This window comes from Eurosta solidaginis, chromosome 3 (genome assembly GCF_040869045.1).
Source record: "Eurosta solidaginis isolate ZX-2024a chromosome 3, ASM4086904v1, whole genome shotgun sequence".
In the NCBI taxonomy this organism is placed as follows: Eukaryota; Metazoa; Arthropoda; class Insecta; order Diptera; family Tephritidae; genus Eurosta; species Eurosta solidaginis.
The window spans coordinates 12,859,120-12,874,754 of NC_090321.1; the positions used below are offsets into that span (position 1 = coordinate 12,859,120).

Here is a 15,635-nt window from a genome sequence, read left to right on the forward strand (position 1 = left end):
GCCAGGTATGTATGTCCTTACTCTCTCGTACCCCAATAATCTCAGACTACTTTAGGCTTAGGTAACTATGTGTTGCGAGGCCACTAAATGAGCTCTTACTCCTTTAGTAAGCAAAACTAATTTTTCCGTCCCGTCAGAGCCAAGCTTCGCTAAGAAGGTGCTTGACGTGCCCTAGCTGAAGCACGAAATCTCCTCCTAGTCCCCGCAATTTAGACTAACGCTAAATATCTTAAACAACGAATATTAGCAGATACACTGAAAGAAATGGTGCTAGTAAAATCAACAAATCGGTTCTGTTGTTCTTGACTTAACGGAGATTCGGTGAAATTGATCGAATTATGTTTAATTCGCCCGAGTTCCTTGTCAAGCGAACAAATTAGTTTAGTCATTTCAACAGAAGAGAAATTTTCGCTCTTAAGTTAACAAAACTCTGTAAAATTGACAGATATCTAATCAATCTAACTGATTTTTTTGTTAACACAACTGATCGCACTGGTCATTTCAACAGCGATCAACAGTCAATACATGAGCAAATTTCAAAGAGGCTCACTGCGCTTTCTACTTTGTACTTATGTATGCTGTGTACTATATGTATGCACATATTTACGTATGTATATGGACGCCGCCGTGGTGTGGTGGTAGCGTGCTCCGCCTAACACACCGAAGACCCTGGGTTCATACCCCGGGCAAAGCAACATAAAAGTTTTAGAAATAAGGTTTTTCAATTAGAAGAAAATTTTCCTAAGCGGGTCGCCCCTCGGCACTGTTCGGCAAGCACTCCGAGTGTATTTCTGCCATGAAAAGATCTCAGTGAAAACTCATCTGATTTGCAAATGCCGCAACATAGGTACTTTCGTACAAAGCTGTCGCACCAACTTTTTTTGTTCATTTGGCTACTAAAACGGTCAATTACGAATCAACGATTTGTGCGCAGCTGATTCAACATCTTGTTGCCATGGATAAAAATTGACAGAAATTTCGGTTGAATTGACCCGTATTTCGGTTGATTTTACCAGTCTTTTTCTTTAGTGTATAATTAGTATATATTTGGAACATATTTCCGTTTTCTTTCACACCCAGCCAAATTTGTCTGGATACCTGACATGTGGATTTGAGTGTCCTTATGTCAAAAGCTCTACCAATGAAAAGAGACAAGAGCCATTGTTTTCACGCAGCAAGGGCAGAATCTATGTTACTTAACTGGTTTGGCCAGTGCGCATTCCTCATATCCTAACTCGAGTGCGACGGGAGGGATTGTTCTTTAGAATTCTACGTACTAATTTTTCATCATAATGCCTAAATGGCTAAATTCGATGGTTCGACGGACCGGATTGCGTTCAGTCCAACTGTATTACAACTTTTAACATGCACTTCTATTGTTGAACGTATGTATGTGGCTTCTAAGTTTATATGTGTCCACAAGTGTTCGTTAAGGGGCAAAAATACAATCATATATATTATTGCTAATTGCTGTTTTTATGTACGGGTCCCTTTTTCGCTCTTATTTGGAATCCAAATCTATAAATAAAGTTTTGGTTGTAAAGATGGAGATTCAGGCTATTAGCGAGCTTTGGGCAATTTTGGTAGTAGTGATTTTGTTTAGCTATATTTTATTAAAATAATTTGTTAAAAATAAATTACTCTGAGCACACAAAGAAATCTATTTGTACTATGGCACTATTGTGGATATTTGCACTGCATTACGCTAGATGGCAGCGCAAGCTGTAAGTTAATAGAACAGCTGATTTCTGTTGATATTTGATAAGATACTTTTATATTGGTTGCGCAACATGCGCACGGGCCAGGCTCGTACAAACTACATTGTGCTGTTAAACAAGGCTGGTTGACAGGATTGACATAGTGTCAATTGCGGAAACGTAATTCGCAACGACAATGGAAAATGAGGCTGGCCAGGGATTTCTTCATCACCTTCATTACTTTCAAATTAGGTTATGGACGATCATCAAAGGTGAAATGGACGATCAATAAAGACTTTGCATAGACTGAATGTGTCCATGGTGTCATTGTGCCAGAATCAGTTTGAGAATCGATCGGAGAACCCTTTTCAGGACTTACTTTATGAAATAACTTCATTATCATGGCAAACCAGAACTTTTCTAAAACACAGCTTGATTGCGTTTTTCCTTGCAGCCTTCACTTCTGGCATCTGCTTTCACTGACGAGGTCTATTTTATAAACCCAGCGGGTTAGGGGGTCAGAATATTCCCGCGGTAGGTATGCCTGTCGTAAGAGGCGACTAAAATACCAGATTCAAGGGGCTGTGTAGCGCAACCCTTCAGGTTGCCAGCGCAATATATAGCTTCTCCAAACCCAATTGTCAACCTCACCTATCCGCGACGAATCGTGTTTCACTAACAGACGAGGCTCTGGCGACCCCAAGCTCCTCATGGAACTTGGGGGTGGGGAGGGAGGGGATGGCCTGAAGGTTTAATGCGGTCACATAAATCGTTCCCGAGATGGTCGGGCTAGACCTTAATGGTGCTGTGGTACCGGAGCGTACCGGATCTGTATCCGGCAAAGGACCATTACATCGATAACACTCCTCAAAGCCTTCGGGGAGCAACCTTATCGCTAAACAACAACAACAGGTCTATTTTATAAGCATGTGACTCCAGAAGTCAGTGCTCTATTAGTACACCCCTAAATAGCCTCATGTTTTCTCTCTTCAGAGATAGGAAAAACTTTGTTAACATCGCAACACTTTCGCATGATCTTAAAGATTTCGCATCCCCTTCACTCGCTTGACTTCAAACCTTTCCTTCTTCGTTGATCAGGCGATGCATGTCTCCTATTTGTTTCTCTCGAATGAATTGGGACGTCTACCGTATGTACATCGGGTGCTCTGCGATCTTTTTTCAGCTAATAGACCGGGAACGCAATATAGAGGTATAGAAATATATATTAAGCAATTCTTACCAATATCTGAGACAAAGTTATTTATGAACGACTTTGCTTTTTTTTATCTGAGCAAAATAAAAAAATCAATTATTAATTTCTAATTAAAAAAACTATCAAGAAAATTACTATTATTTTTCTGTTGAAATAAAACACTCGGAAATAACTGTTATTTTTTGAAACGAAATAAAAAACTCGAAAAATAGCTGTTATTTATTTTTAAAGTTGAAGTAATCTGAAGTAGTCTAAGATAAATGCTATGTAAGTACATAATCCTCTCCAAGAAAGTGAGGAACCAACCCAAATATAGGGAAATGTGTTCTTCTGTACTCTAAATTGAATGCGAAATGTATTCTTTTTCATTGCTGTAGTCTTCTCGCGTATTACATAATTGAAAAATTTGCCACAATTAGCTCATAACCAAAAATGTTTTTGTGCAAAAAGCTACTTTTCTAGTAAATTTTTGCTATTCACCCACATAAATGCTCAGTCGGCAACGCTCAAAGGCGAATGCGCCTTAAAATATGCAAACATGTTTACAACGCTACAGCTTGTGCATGCATTATCCTTTGACAAAACAAACTTATGTATGTACATACAAACATGTACCTATGTGTGCAAAAGTGCATGCGTTGTGCGTATGAATAAATACGTACTTATGTATGTAGATGTGCTTTATAGATACTTAAATAGGTATGAGTGAGGGTGGGGGTGGCTTGTGTTAGAATATAAAATCAGTAGCGACACATAATATGTAAAAAACAACACAACTTCTGCATTCATGGAAACAATAAAAGTTGTGAATACATTTGGATGTGTTGGTTAATTGGGGATGAGACGATGTTGATGGTTTCTCTGTATTTGTCGCATGCTGCACTGTCTCAACAGACGAATCACTTCCTGTACTTTGTGTCACTCAACCGTCTGCTTTCAACTAACGCTTCTCACCCTTTCTCGAAATCATACTACTCCCTTATTTCACCTATGGATGTACATATGTTTCAATTTTCTTTATGACACACTAGATATTGTGCGAAACGCTTCTTTTAAACACACTGTCATCCTCATATCACACGCTTGTTCGTTTTCATACACTGCTTTCTATGATAACTCTTGTCGCACTTCCATTGCAATTTGCATTCATTTTGTTATACCCAGCTGTATTTGTGCACAGGGTATTATAACATTGATTGGATAACGGTTGGTTGTACAGGTATAAAGGAATCGAGATAGATATAGACTTCCATATATCAAAATCATCAGTATCGAAAAAAAATTTGATTGAGCCATGTTCGGCCGTCCGTCTGCCCGTTAACAAGATAACTTGAGTAAATATTGAGATATCTTCACCAAATTTGGTACACGAGCTTATCTGTACTCAGAATAGATTGGTATTGAAAATCGGCGATATCGGATGATAACCACGCCCACTTTTTATATATATAACATTTTGGAAAACACAAAAAACCTGATTATTTAGTAAATAATACACCTAGAATGTTGAAATTTGACGTGTGGACCGATATTGAGACTCTTGATAAAAATTGTTTAAAATGGGCGTGGCATCGCCCACTTGTGATAAAATCAATTTTACATATATTATTAATCATAAAAATAAATCGATAAACCTATCATAACAAAATTCGACAGAGAGGTTGCCTTTACTATAAGGAATGCTTTGAAGAAAAATTAACGAAATCGGATAGGGCCACGCCCACTTTTATATAAAAGATTTTTAAAAGGGTCGTGGGGGAATAAAGTAAGCTATATCTTCGCAAAAAAGAGCTTTATATCAATGGTCTTTCATTTGCCAAGTGGATTTATAACAATAAATAGGAAAAACTTCAAATTTTAAAAAATGGGCGTGGCACCGCCCCTTTTATGACTAAGCAATTTTTTATTTTTCGGGAGCTATAACTCAAAGAAAAATAAACATATCGTAATGAAATTATTTACACATATTTTCCTTAAAGCAGAAAATATGTCTAGTAAAAATGGACGGGATTGGTTAAAGACCACGCCCACTTGTATATAAATGACTTTAAAAAGGGTCGTATAATCATCTGTATAATCATAAAAAATCAGAAAAAGATTTTAGTTCATAATAGAACCATATGTATATGTATTATTGCGCAGCCTTGTAACACTATTAAGCACGAAAACAAACAACAGCATTGAAAGTGTACAGCTGGGTATGTAAGGTTCGGTTCGACTCGAACTTATACTTCCTTACTTGTTTTTCTTTATTTTTGTTTTTATTGATATACATACTTGTGTACATACATAACTACTTACATACCTCCTAAATATTTTTTGTGGACGTGTGTATTTTAAAGGTGTCCAAAGCTGGTCCATGTGACCACTTGGTACAGATAGGCTATGTATGTATATATATAAGATTAGGTGGTGCCAGACCCTATATAAGGAGCTGGGTACAAAAGTTAGAGGGAGTGAAGCGGAACCACTCGCCCCATTTAATGAGCAATGCCTTTCAAAATCATCATCTAAATTACCTACTGTTACCCCAAGGAAACTCACAACAGAGTGTAATCACAAGTAAATAACCCTACGGTATGTTGGAGGTGATTTCGGAATGGTAAGATTGGAAGTATTGGGTATTATCACCAGTGACGGGGTTCGCCAGTCTCAACCAGACAAAAGTATTTACTGATTCTGTAAGGACGAGGCTGCGGGCCTTTTCATGTTATTCAGGACTCAACTTCGGGTGCATGTAATGCCAGATCTCGTCATAGAGCTCACGAATATGCCCCCTTATTTGTATGCCTTTGTTACACTCTTTGACTTTGTGACTTTTGTAGATGATTTGCGCCTTTCATAAGGAGTTGCTTCTATGCAGTTCTCAATGCGATGTTCCGATAGTCCAACAGACTTCTCCAGTGGGTTCGCCTAAGTCGGGCGCCTATACTGGCAACAATTGCCCTTTTCTTCATCTTTTCTCAAGTAATGCCAGCAACAGACAGAGCGGTTTCGTCACGCCTTTTTACTTGGTGACAATTGCAGTTGCATGTGTTAAAGTGTAGAATACTGTCGAACGTCTTGTCCAAGTTTTTTGAGTGACTTACAGTTTTTAGCGTAATGGCATCGAAATGAATGGCTATTAGCTCAGTCCATGTTGTAAATAGATAAGATCAGGAATATAACAGTTTATTTTGGAGCAAAGCTTGTCTATACAAGGGTCGGAGCCTCTAAACATTGTTGTGCAAACGTCTACGTAGGAAATTTGGAAACATATTCTGGTGAGAAAAGAATTACTAATACATCGAAAGTACAAAAAATAAAAAAAAATAATTCTCTCTTGTTGCGAGGTTTTTGATGTGAAACATTAATAGGCTTCTGGCGTGGCGACATGTCGAGGTCCTCCTGTAGTATTTTCGGGATGATTTTGGGGACTCTCTTGGGATACTCCTGGGGTTATTTGAGGATCACTTCGAGGTGGTTTGGGGTTACTTTGGGGACTCTTTCGGGGTTAACGTGGGGTAATTTGTGGTAATTTCGGCATGATCTTGGGAACTATAAGGGTCATTTGGGGTCATTTCAAGATAATTTTGGCTCGGGATCCTCCCGGGGTCATTTGGGGATCACTTCGGGTCGTAAGGAGATCATTTCAGCGACTATATCGGGCTCCTCCCGCAGGCAGGAGAAGGAAGACAGGGATAGCTGACGTGACTTGTTACGAAACGGCCAAAATTGCCTGGGCCATCAAGGGTCAATTAGTAATAATGATGAAGGTGCTGATGAGTGACTAATCAAACGTGAATAACGGCACCTTCGTTTGAAGTTCCCTCAGCGTCTTCAGACTCTTAGAATATTATCGCCACAAAACCAAAAAAGTCGTTTCCGTGACAGGATTGAACCATTAGGTGCTATTGCCGGAGCGTACCCCTTAAGCCTAAGAGGAGGTATCGTACAAGATATCTCTCATTGTTTCGTTGGTTTCCCAAGCGTTACTAATGTGGGGTATTTTCATACATATCTCAAAAATTATTATCTCTAAGGTGTTTTAACATCATTATACGTTATACCATCATAGTGCAGGGTCTAAGCGGGTCTAAGCCTTTTTGATGGCTTCCGAAAGCGTAGAGATCGAGATGAAAATGAACGTAAGAGATGAATGATTTATAAATTGTTCGCAGAAACTCTGTTGTTGTTGGTGTTGTATTAACGATAAAGGGAGTGTTTTCCATGTTGATGGTCCTTTGCGGGATATAGATGCGGTACGTTCCGGTAACAAAGCACCATTAAGGTACTAGCGATAGAAGTGACGTGGCTGTTCTTCAAAGATGCCAATAGCTGACAATTGCATGAGCGACCTCTCTTTGTAGAGTTCGCGAGATAAATTGAATAACTTTATCCAACCAAAAAATCGGTTTAAAATTTTGAAAAATCTATTACAACTTTGCATGACATTTTGTGTTGTCAAAGCGAAACAGCTGTTCGCATTTTGTTTGTTTGACTATTGCACATGTATCCACTTAGCTAATTATTTGTGATTTCTCAATTGATAAAAGTCGTTAGCCTTGTGTTTGCCTACAAATTACACTTGATATATTTGTCTTAAAATTATAAAAAGTAAAATATTCAATATAGAAGACCAAACATTTTTTAATGGATTATAAAACGATGTCGAAATTTTTTGTGCCCATGTCGTGGGAGGATCTATCTGAAGCTATGCGATTTCGATCAAAAGTTTCGTTGGGGCCCAGCAATGCCGACATAAGTGCAGTTCAAAATAAAAATGCCAAGTTAAAAAAGAAAAAGAATAAAAGCACCACACAAGCAAATATAGCCGGAGCCTCAAGCTCTAAAAGCATTCTAAAAGTTAAAAAGAGTAAATCCAAATCACGCAAAGTGCTAAATGGAAAGATTGCTTGGCCGAAATCTACCAAAAGTCCTAAGCCACTATCTAAAGTGATGATAGCGCCGGTGCCTTCGCTAGCGTTACCTGTTCCTGCGGTAACATCAGCTACCAAATTAAAAAGTAAAAAATCTAAACAAAAAAATCGTAAGCAACAAACTACAGATGGTGGTGGCGATGAAATAGCTTCGAAAAGCTCAAACTCCAAAACTTCCGTGAAAAGCACGAGCTCCAAAACTTCCATTCTACCACCAGAAACCCCAACTAAGGAAGAAATGAACTCAGATGAATCCGTAGATCAAAGCAAATCTGAAGATATTGGGCTAAAAGTTTTTGAAAATTCATTGAAACATCAATTGTTGGCTGGACGCTTTCGTTATATAAACGAGCAATTATACACAATGGATAGTACGCAGGCGGAAGAGCTATTCAAGTCTGATGCTGAGGCTTTTGAAGCTTATCATGCTGGCTATCAACAGCAAGTAGAAAAGTGGCCCATGAATCCACTGGATCGCATAATAAAAATGATATATCGCTTGCCAAAAACGCTAGAAATAGCTGATTTTGGTTGTGGTGAAGGCAATTTGGCCAAATTGGTGCCAAATAAGGTGTATTCAATGGATTTGGTAAGCACACGCGACGACATAATTGCTTGTGATATGGCGTGTACGCCACTTCCCGATCAGTCAGTGGATATAGCGGTATATTGTCTTTCATTAATGGGCACAAATTTAAAAGAATATTTGCTTGAAGCTAACCGTGTATTACGAATGTCTGGTATTGTGCTAATCGCCGAGATACAGTCTCGTTTCGATGATCTACGAAATTTTATACGTGGCCTACAGGCTTGCGGCTTTGAACTGATAAAGAAAGACACGAATGAGCAGCTATTCTACTTTTTCCAATTTAAAAAGGTGCGCAACGTCGGAAAAGTAGCTCTAATACCAGAATTTTCATTGAAGCCATGTCTATACCGGAAACGGTGAGTGGAATTTACTTTAGTTTTTACATTACCATATTTGAATAATTAATATTTTCTTCCTTTTGCAGTTGAGGCTAGTCAATTTTTTAATAATATAATGTAGTTTTACTTTAGTTTAATAAAAATTGCATATATAGAATTGTATGCATCGTATAAAAGACTTGATTAAATGTTAAATAAATTATAATTGTGTATGAATTGAAAATTTCACTTCGCATCATTTCATCTTCTTGCCCTTATGGTTCAAGGCTTTCGATGTCTTCTTCAACCTCTACGGTTTCTTGCATGTTTCGATTGTTATCCTCTGGACTTCTCTGCGAGAGGCGTGTGTTAAAGGCTCCTCTGTAACTTTAAGACTGGCAGCTGCTGGCTGTTCGTCCCTCTAAATCTTCGTCGTAGCGTCCGAGTTCTTCTTTTCCTAAGTCGCAGATAAATTTTGCCGGCGGCCAGGACATTTTCTCAAGCTGCGGATACAACATATACTGCGTCTGCTTGCTTATTTGGAAGTTACAGTGCTGGCGTTCCTCGTTATAGTGTGATAAGGTTGTGGGGAGCTTTATCGATATTGATGGTCCTTTGCCGGATGTAGATCCGGTACTTTCCAGTAACAAGTACCATTAAGGTCCTAGCCGCATCATCTCGGGAACAATTTGGTATGACCATATGGAACTTTTTAGCCTTGCAGCTTTCGAGGTTGTTGGTTTTGACGTAGTTGCTACCTTGCTATTGGGTCCCATCTGTCTTACAGCTTTGGATTGCTTGACTCTTGTTTTTTAGAATTGTAGCACACCGACGTGGCATTGAGTCAACAAGTTTTTGGCATCTTTCAACCGAAATTGACTCGCATGCCCTTTTCACAGATCCCATAGTGGCGTATTCGATGTTGGCTTGCGTTGGGCTATTACCTTCTTGACACCAACCCACAAATTTTCGATGGGGTATATGTCAGGTGACTGTGGTGACACATTCCATAATGTTGATCTGAAGATGTTCAAGCCATCTCTTTGCTACTTTGATCTTATATTTCGGGTCGTTGTCTTGCCGCATATAAATTCCCAGTCATAATTTGCCTAACCCAGTGAATAGGTCCCACGCGTAGCCAAAGAAAAGCATGCCGAGACAATAATATTTGAACCTTAATGCTTTACGGTTTCTGTTGTATATTTCGTATGGTGTTCGGTACTAGGTGGCCGTTTTACATATTGGCGTGATTCCTTTTCACCGTCTATGACAAACTTCGACTCGCCCGGCCATAAAATGCTGCGCCATTTGGCCGAAAGCTAATTTAAATGCTCTTTGGCAAATCGAAGTCTCTTTGGTACATGCGTTTTATTCAACAATGGTACTTTCCTGGACTGTGGGCACCCAGGTCGTGCTCACGCAAACGTCGAAAAACAGTATCAACGCTTCAAAACATCTTTAAGGCATCTTTAATCTCAGTTGTTGTTGTTGTTGTTATTGTATTAACGATAAAGATACTCCCTGAAAGCTTTGGGGCTGTTATCGATGGTGATGGTCCTTTGCCGGATATAGATCCGGTACGTTCCGGTAACAAAGCACCATTAAGGGACTAGCACGACCATCAACAAAAGCTCATAGCAAGGAAGAGGAAGATTGGCTATTAGCAACCAACGAGGGAATCTGTAACCACAAAGCACAAGTCAAAAACTAAAACAAACCTGCGTAACAAAGTGCTCAACTTGGAATGTATATATCTTAATATTAATAGTATTACAGCAAATAAGCTAGAGCTGGAACATCTTATAGAAATAAAAAAACCCAGCATTGTTTTATGCGCGGAAACATGTACAACAGATAAAATCATGGATTCTGAGCTATGCATTTCCACATATAAATTCATCCGCTGCGATTCCCACAGTAGACATACAGGTGGTGTTCTAATGTATGTACATGAAAATTTACAATATAGCATAGTGTGTAATAAAGCTATTGACAGGAATGTGTGGTGCATTGTCATAAAACTTAAAAAATATGCGTTAAAATGGCAAATTGGTGTACTCTATCACTCACCAAATAGCAGTGATGCTGACTTCATGACATACTTAAACAATGTCATCAATGAACACCTCAGGGAATCTGACAACATTATAATAGTTGGAGATTTTAACATTAATATGAATATATCATCAACATACTCAAACCAGCTTATAAGTTTATTTGCACAAATGGCTATGGTACAAAGAATAAATTTCAACACAAGAATAACTGAGCACTCCTCTACGAAAATAGACTTACTCTTCAGCAATAATGAGCAAGTTAAAACTGAACATGTAAGTGGATATAAAATTTCCGATCATGAAACAATTCATTTCAAAGTACCAACAGCTAAATATTGCAAAATGAGAAAAGTTGCTACTGTCACCAACTGGGAGTACTATAGCGCAGAAAATCTTTTAAATCTGCTGCGAACGTGCGACTTTAGCTCTGTGTCTCATGTAGGAATAGAACGTAGAACTGAGATCCTGAACAATATTTTAACTGGAGCTATGCAAGCATTGACGTATGAGAAGAGGATCCAAATACAACTGAGGAATAAGTGGTATGACCGTGAGCTAAGGGAACTGCACAAAAGAAAAATTGAATTCTATAATACTGCTAGAAATACTGGCAACTGGGTGGATTATAATGGCATAAAAAAAAGATATAAAAAAACTGTTATGTATAAAAAGAAGAAATATATGGAAGATAAAGTGCTCGATAGTGCAGGAGACATGAAGCGGATGTGGAAGTCTTTAAAACATCTTGCTGAGCTCACCGATGACAGAAAGGTCGTTAGCAAAATAGTAATTAACGGTGAATGCCTCGAGAAGGAATACGATATAGCCAATGCCCTAAATACATTTTTTATACAGAGCATAGCTGAAATTAATGATAGCATTGAAATAATTCCGATTGCGGCAGAAACAAGTGTAAATAATGCAATTGAAACTTTTCAATTCACCGACGTAGAGTTAGATGATATAATGAACATTTCTAAATCTTTTAGAAACAAATATGGTGGAAAAAAGCTTTTGTCGGAGGGGGTATTTAAAGATGCCATGATTTACATTGCTCACTTCTACAAAGATATAATAAATGAATCAATAAACAGTAGCATTGTTCCAAATTGCTGGAAAGTATCAACTATAGTACCTGCGGAAAAAGTCAAAAATACAGTAAGGCCAGAGGAACTGCGCCCAATTAATACGCTACCCGCAGATGAAAAAATTATGGAAACGGTGGTTAAAAATCAATTAGTGGCATATCTAGATAAATACCAAATTATTATACCTGAACAATCTGGGTTTAGGAAAAGCCATTCTTGCGAAACCGCACTGAATATGGTTATTGCGGAATGGAAAGAGGATATAACTGATAAGAAAGTTGTGATCTCAGTCTTTTTAGACTTAAAACGTGCTTTTGAAACTGTGGATAGAGAGGAACTGCTGAATGTTATGTTTAATAATGGGATAAGAGGAAAATCCTTGGAATGGTTCAGAAGCTATTTGAGTAATAGAAAACAGAAGACGATAATTGGAAGTGCAGTTTCACCGGTTGCTGATGTACATATTGGGCTACCGCAAGGTTCAGTATTGGCACCGCTATTGTTTACAATATATATTAACGATATTAAAGAATGCTTGAAATATTGCAATATTCGACTATTTGCGGATGATGCATTGATAACCATTAGTGAAAGAAGTGAGGGCTTTGCGGTATCGAAAATGCAAGAAGACTTAGACTCCCTTTACAAATGGCTATGCCATAGAAAGTTGAAAGTGAACGTGGATAAAACCAAAAGTATGATATTTTGCAAAAATCAAAGCATTATGGGTGCCAATACCCTTAGCAATATTACTCTGAAGATAAGAAATGTTGAAATTCAGCAAGTAGACAAGATCAAATACCTAGGAGTCTGGATCGACAAAAACCTTAGATTTGGAGAACACATAAATTATTTAGAAAACAAAATTGCAAAAAAAATTGGTTTTATGTACAGAACTTGTAAATATATTAGTCAACGACACAAATTATTAGTGTATCGATCAATTATTGAACCGCACTTTATCTATTGTCCAACAATCCTGCTATTAGCAAATGACACACAAATAAAAAAACTGCAGATACAACAAAACAAGGCAATGCGATTAATTTTAAAATGTTCGCTTAGAACACCAAAAACTACAATGCTAAATATGTTAAACTGGCTCAGTGTAAAACAGTCGATATATTATTTCACATTGAAATTTATACATCATATGAAATTAGGAATAACACCGAATTATCTGAACGGGAGAATACATTTTAATCATGAAATACATAACTATGGAACTAGAAGCAGCGGAAATATAAGACTGCCTAGAGTAAGAACGGAGTTCGCGAAGAAGACTTTAGAATATATAGGTTATAATATGTACAATGAATTACCAAATGCGATAAAAGACTGTGAAAATATTAATAAGTTTAAAGCAAAATTATTTTTATACTGTAAGTCATTAAGCATGTAATGTATACAATTTATTTATATATATATATATATTTTTTTTTTTTTTTACCTTGAACTAGGTCTTAAAGACCGTAAATAAATAAATTATATTATTATATATCTCGGGAACGATTTATTTGGCCACATTAAACCTTCAGGCCATTCCTCCCTCCCTACCTCCAGTTTCATGAGGAGCTTGGGGTCACCAGAGCCTCGCCTGCGAAGAATGTGTATGATACATTCTTATTTGTAACAGGATTCCCGTCGCGTAGGTGAGGTTGACAATTGGGTTGCGGGAGCTTTGAAGCTATAAAGCTATAAAGCTTTGTATTGCGCTTATCAACCCCTTGAATCCCAATAGCAGCCCCAAAAGGAGACTTTGAGTATATGACGACAGACTTAACTATTCTTACCGACATTGCTGGCTTTCTTGCACGCCTTTTGCCACTTGGTTGGTACTTGATGGCATTACTTACCATTGTTGGTGAGCAAGATTTATTGTTGTTTAGTGCATGTGTAAACGTGGCCTTACTGTTATAATAAAAACATAATTCCGATCTGCCATGCATCGCTGTCAGCTAAGATGGCTTTTATTCTATATGCATGAATTGAGATCTGGACATAGGACGCGATATAATATTTTTTCTCAACTTTTCAGAAATTGTTCAACTTCAAAAAAACATTAAAACACGGCGCTAAGATACACAAATTTTCTTTCATTTAAACATTTTTTTTTGTTTCAATTTCAAAATTACAGCGGTCGCCATGGTAACCTACCAGTAATTTCCAACCAGTTAATAGCCGACTTTTTGTAGTAAAGCTAGCTTTATTTAGCAATTCATAACTAGGGCTGTGAACTGCATCCGGATTTTTCAACTATCCGGATAAACCTGATATTCGAATAACCGGATAGCTAAGCAAAAAATCCGGCTATCCGGATGTCCGGATTCATAAATGGGAAATCCCTATATCCGCATTTCGGCTATCCGGAAACGCAAACGGGAAATCCGGATATCCGCATGTCCGGATACTGGAATATATAAGTAGAATATCTGCATATCAGAATTGAACGAAGCAAACATCGAAAAATTATTCACAAAATATGTTTGTAGATTATTAAATTAACGTCAAAAATTAAAAAGCTACAACTCATCGCGGAACGATACAAGGTGGCAGCATGGTGACATACCTACAAACATAAATAAAAATCCCATGTATTTTGTTTTTGTAAATTCTTTGGACAAATGTCAAAATCGTACTGCGTCGGAAGTTGATGTATCAAATCAAATAAAAAAAGCGTATAATCAGCTGTCTCATGCTGCCACCTTGTATCGTTCCGCCATGCTACAATTTTACAAACAAGTGAAAAAAGAATAGTGCCATTTGTTTATATTGTGAAAAAAAGCTGTTAATTGATTTAAATTCCCCACGAATTTATTGTTATTAATGTTAAATAAACATATATGGTACATCAATTTGTTGCTTTCACTGGATATCCAAAAATACTGTTATTAACCGGATCTTCATAAATCCGGATATACGGATAGCTTCACAAACGAATATTAACCGGATATCCACGCCGTCCGGATTTTATCCGTGTCAACGGATATCCGTATGGATATCCGAATATGCGGATAGTCCCAGCCCTATTCATAACTTTTTTCTGCAGGGTCTCGGAAAATTGTGTAATACAAATTTAGTTTTGATCCTTGAAAATACGAAATATGAATTTGTTATTACTTGTTTGTTTTTGTTATAATTGGCAACAGCTTCCTAAAGTTGATACGCCATTAGTTTGGTTTTACGCTGGTCCATAATTTCATCAAATATATTTTTGAGTTCTCAAGTCGATTTCGTATACATAGTTTTGCCCGCCAAACGAGTTGAAGCCCCTTCAAATATGCTTCTCTTTCCGCCAAACGATGAAAAAACGAGTATGTGAAAACGGCAGCAGAGCTCAAAGGATGAGAAGGAATTATAGAGTTTCTAAAGACGAAAAAAATTATATTTCAATTCAAAAAATCGCATCTCAAATTACCAAGTTGCAATAAAAAACAATTTCATTGGATTTGCAGGGACAAGGAAAAAATAATCCGAATTCGTCTCACTATAATCTTCAAGCTTAATTATCGAACTCATGCTTGCCGAATCGTCGGTCCCATGGAAGAACAACACTTAACATTTTTTGCGTGGAGGACTAGCAAATTTTTGTTTTCTATTGCTGTATGGGGAGGCTTTAATGTATTTAAGTACCTCTTCAGGCTGTTTAGGCGGCTTAGAATATATCCGCGATAACCCAGTGTCGTCTGAACTGATTTGTTTTCCAGTTACTTATGGTTTTACTAGTTGTGCCTTTGTGAGTCCACAGAAAGGCT

At 37.6% G+C, this 15,635-nt stretch overlaps 2 protein-coding genes across 2 annotated transcripts in view; both read left to right on the plus strand.

Annotated features, from left to right (window-relative positions):
* Synj (synaptojanin) overlaps positions 1-15,635 on the plus strand; it is a 566,615-nt gene that overhangs the window by 292,815 nt on the left and 258,165 nt on the right. The window lies entirely within an intron of this gene.
* On the plus strand, positions 7,379-8,934 carry LOC137246238 (ribosomal RNA-processing protein 8). The gene is made up of 2 exons (XM_067777337.1): positions 7,379-8,774; positions 8,843-8,934. The coding sequence occupies exons 1-2, from the start codon at positions 7,543-7,545 to the stop codon at positions 8,844-8,846; spliced, it is 1,236 nt and encodes a 411-aa protein (XP_067633438.1). The 5' UTR covers positions 7,379-7,542; the 3' UTR covers positions 8,847-8,934.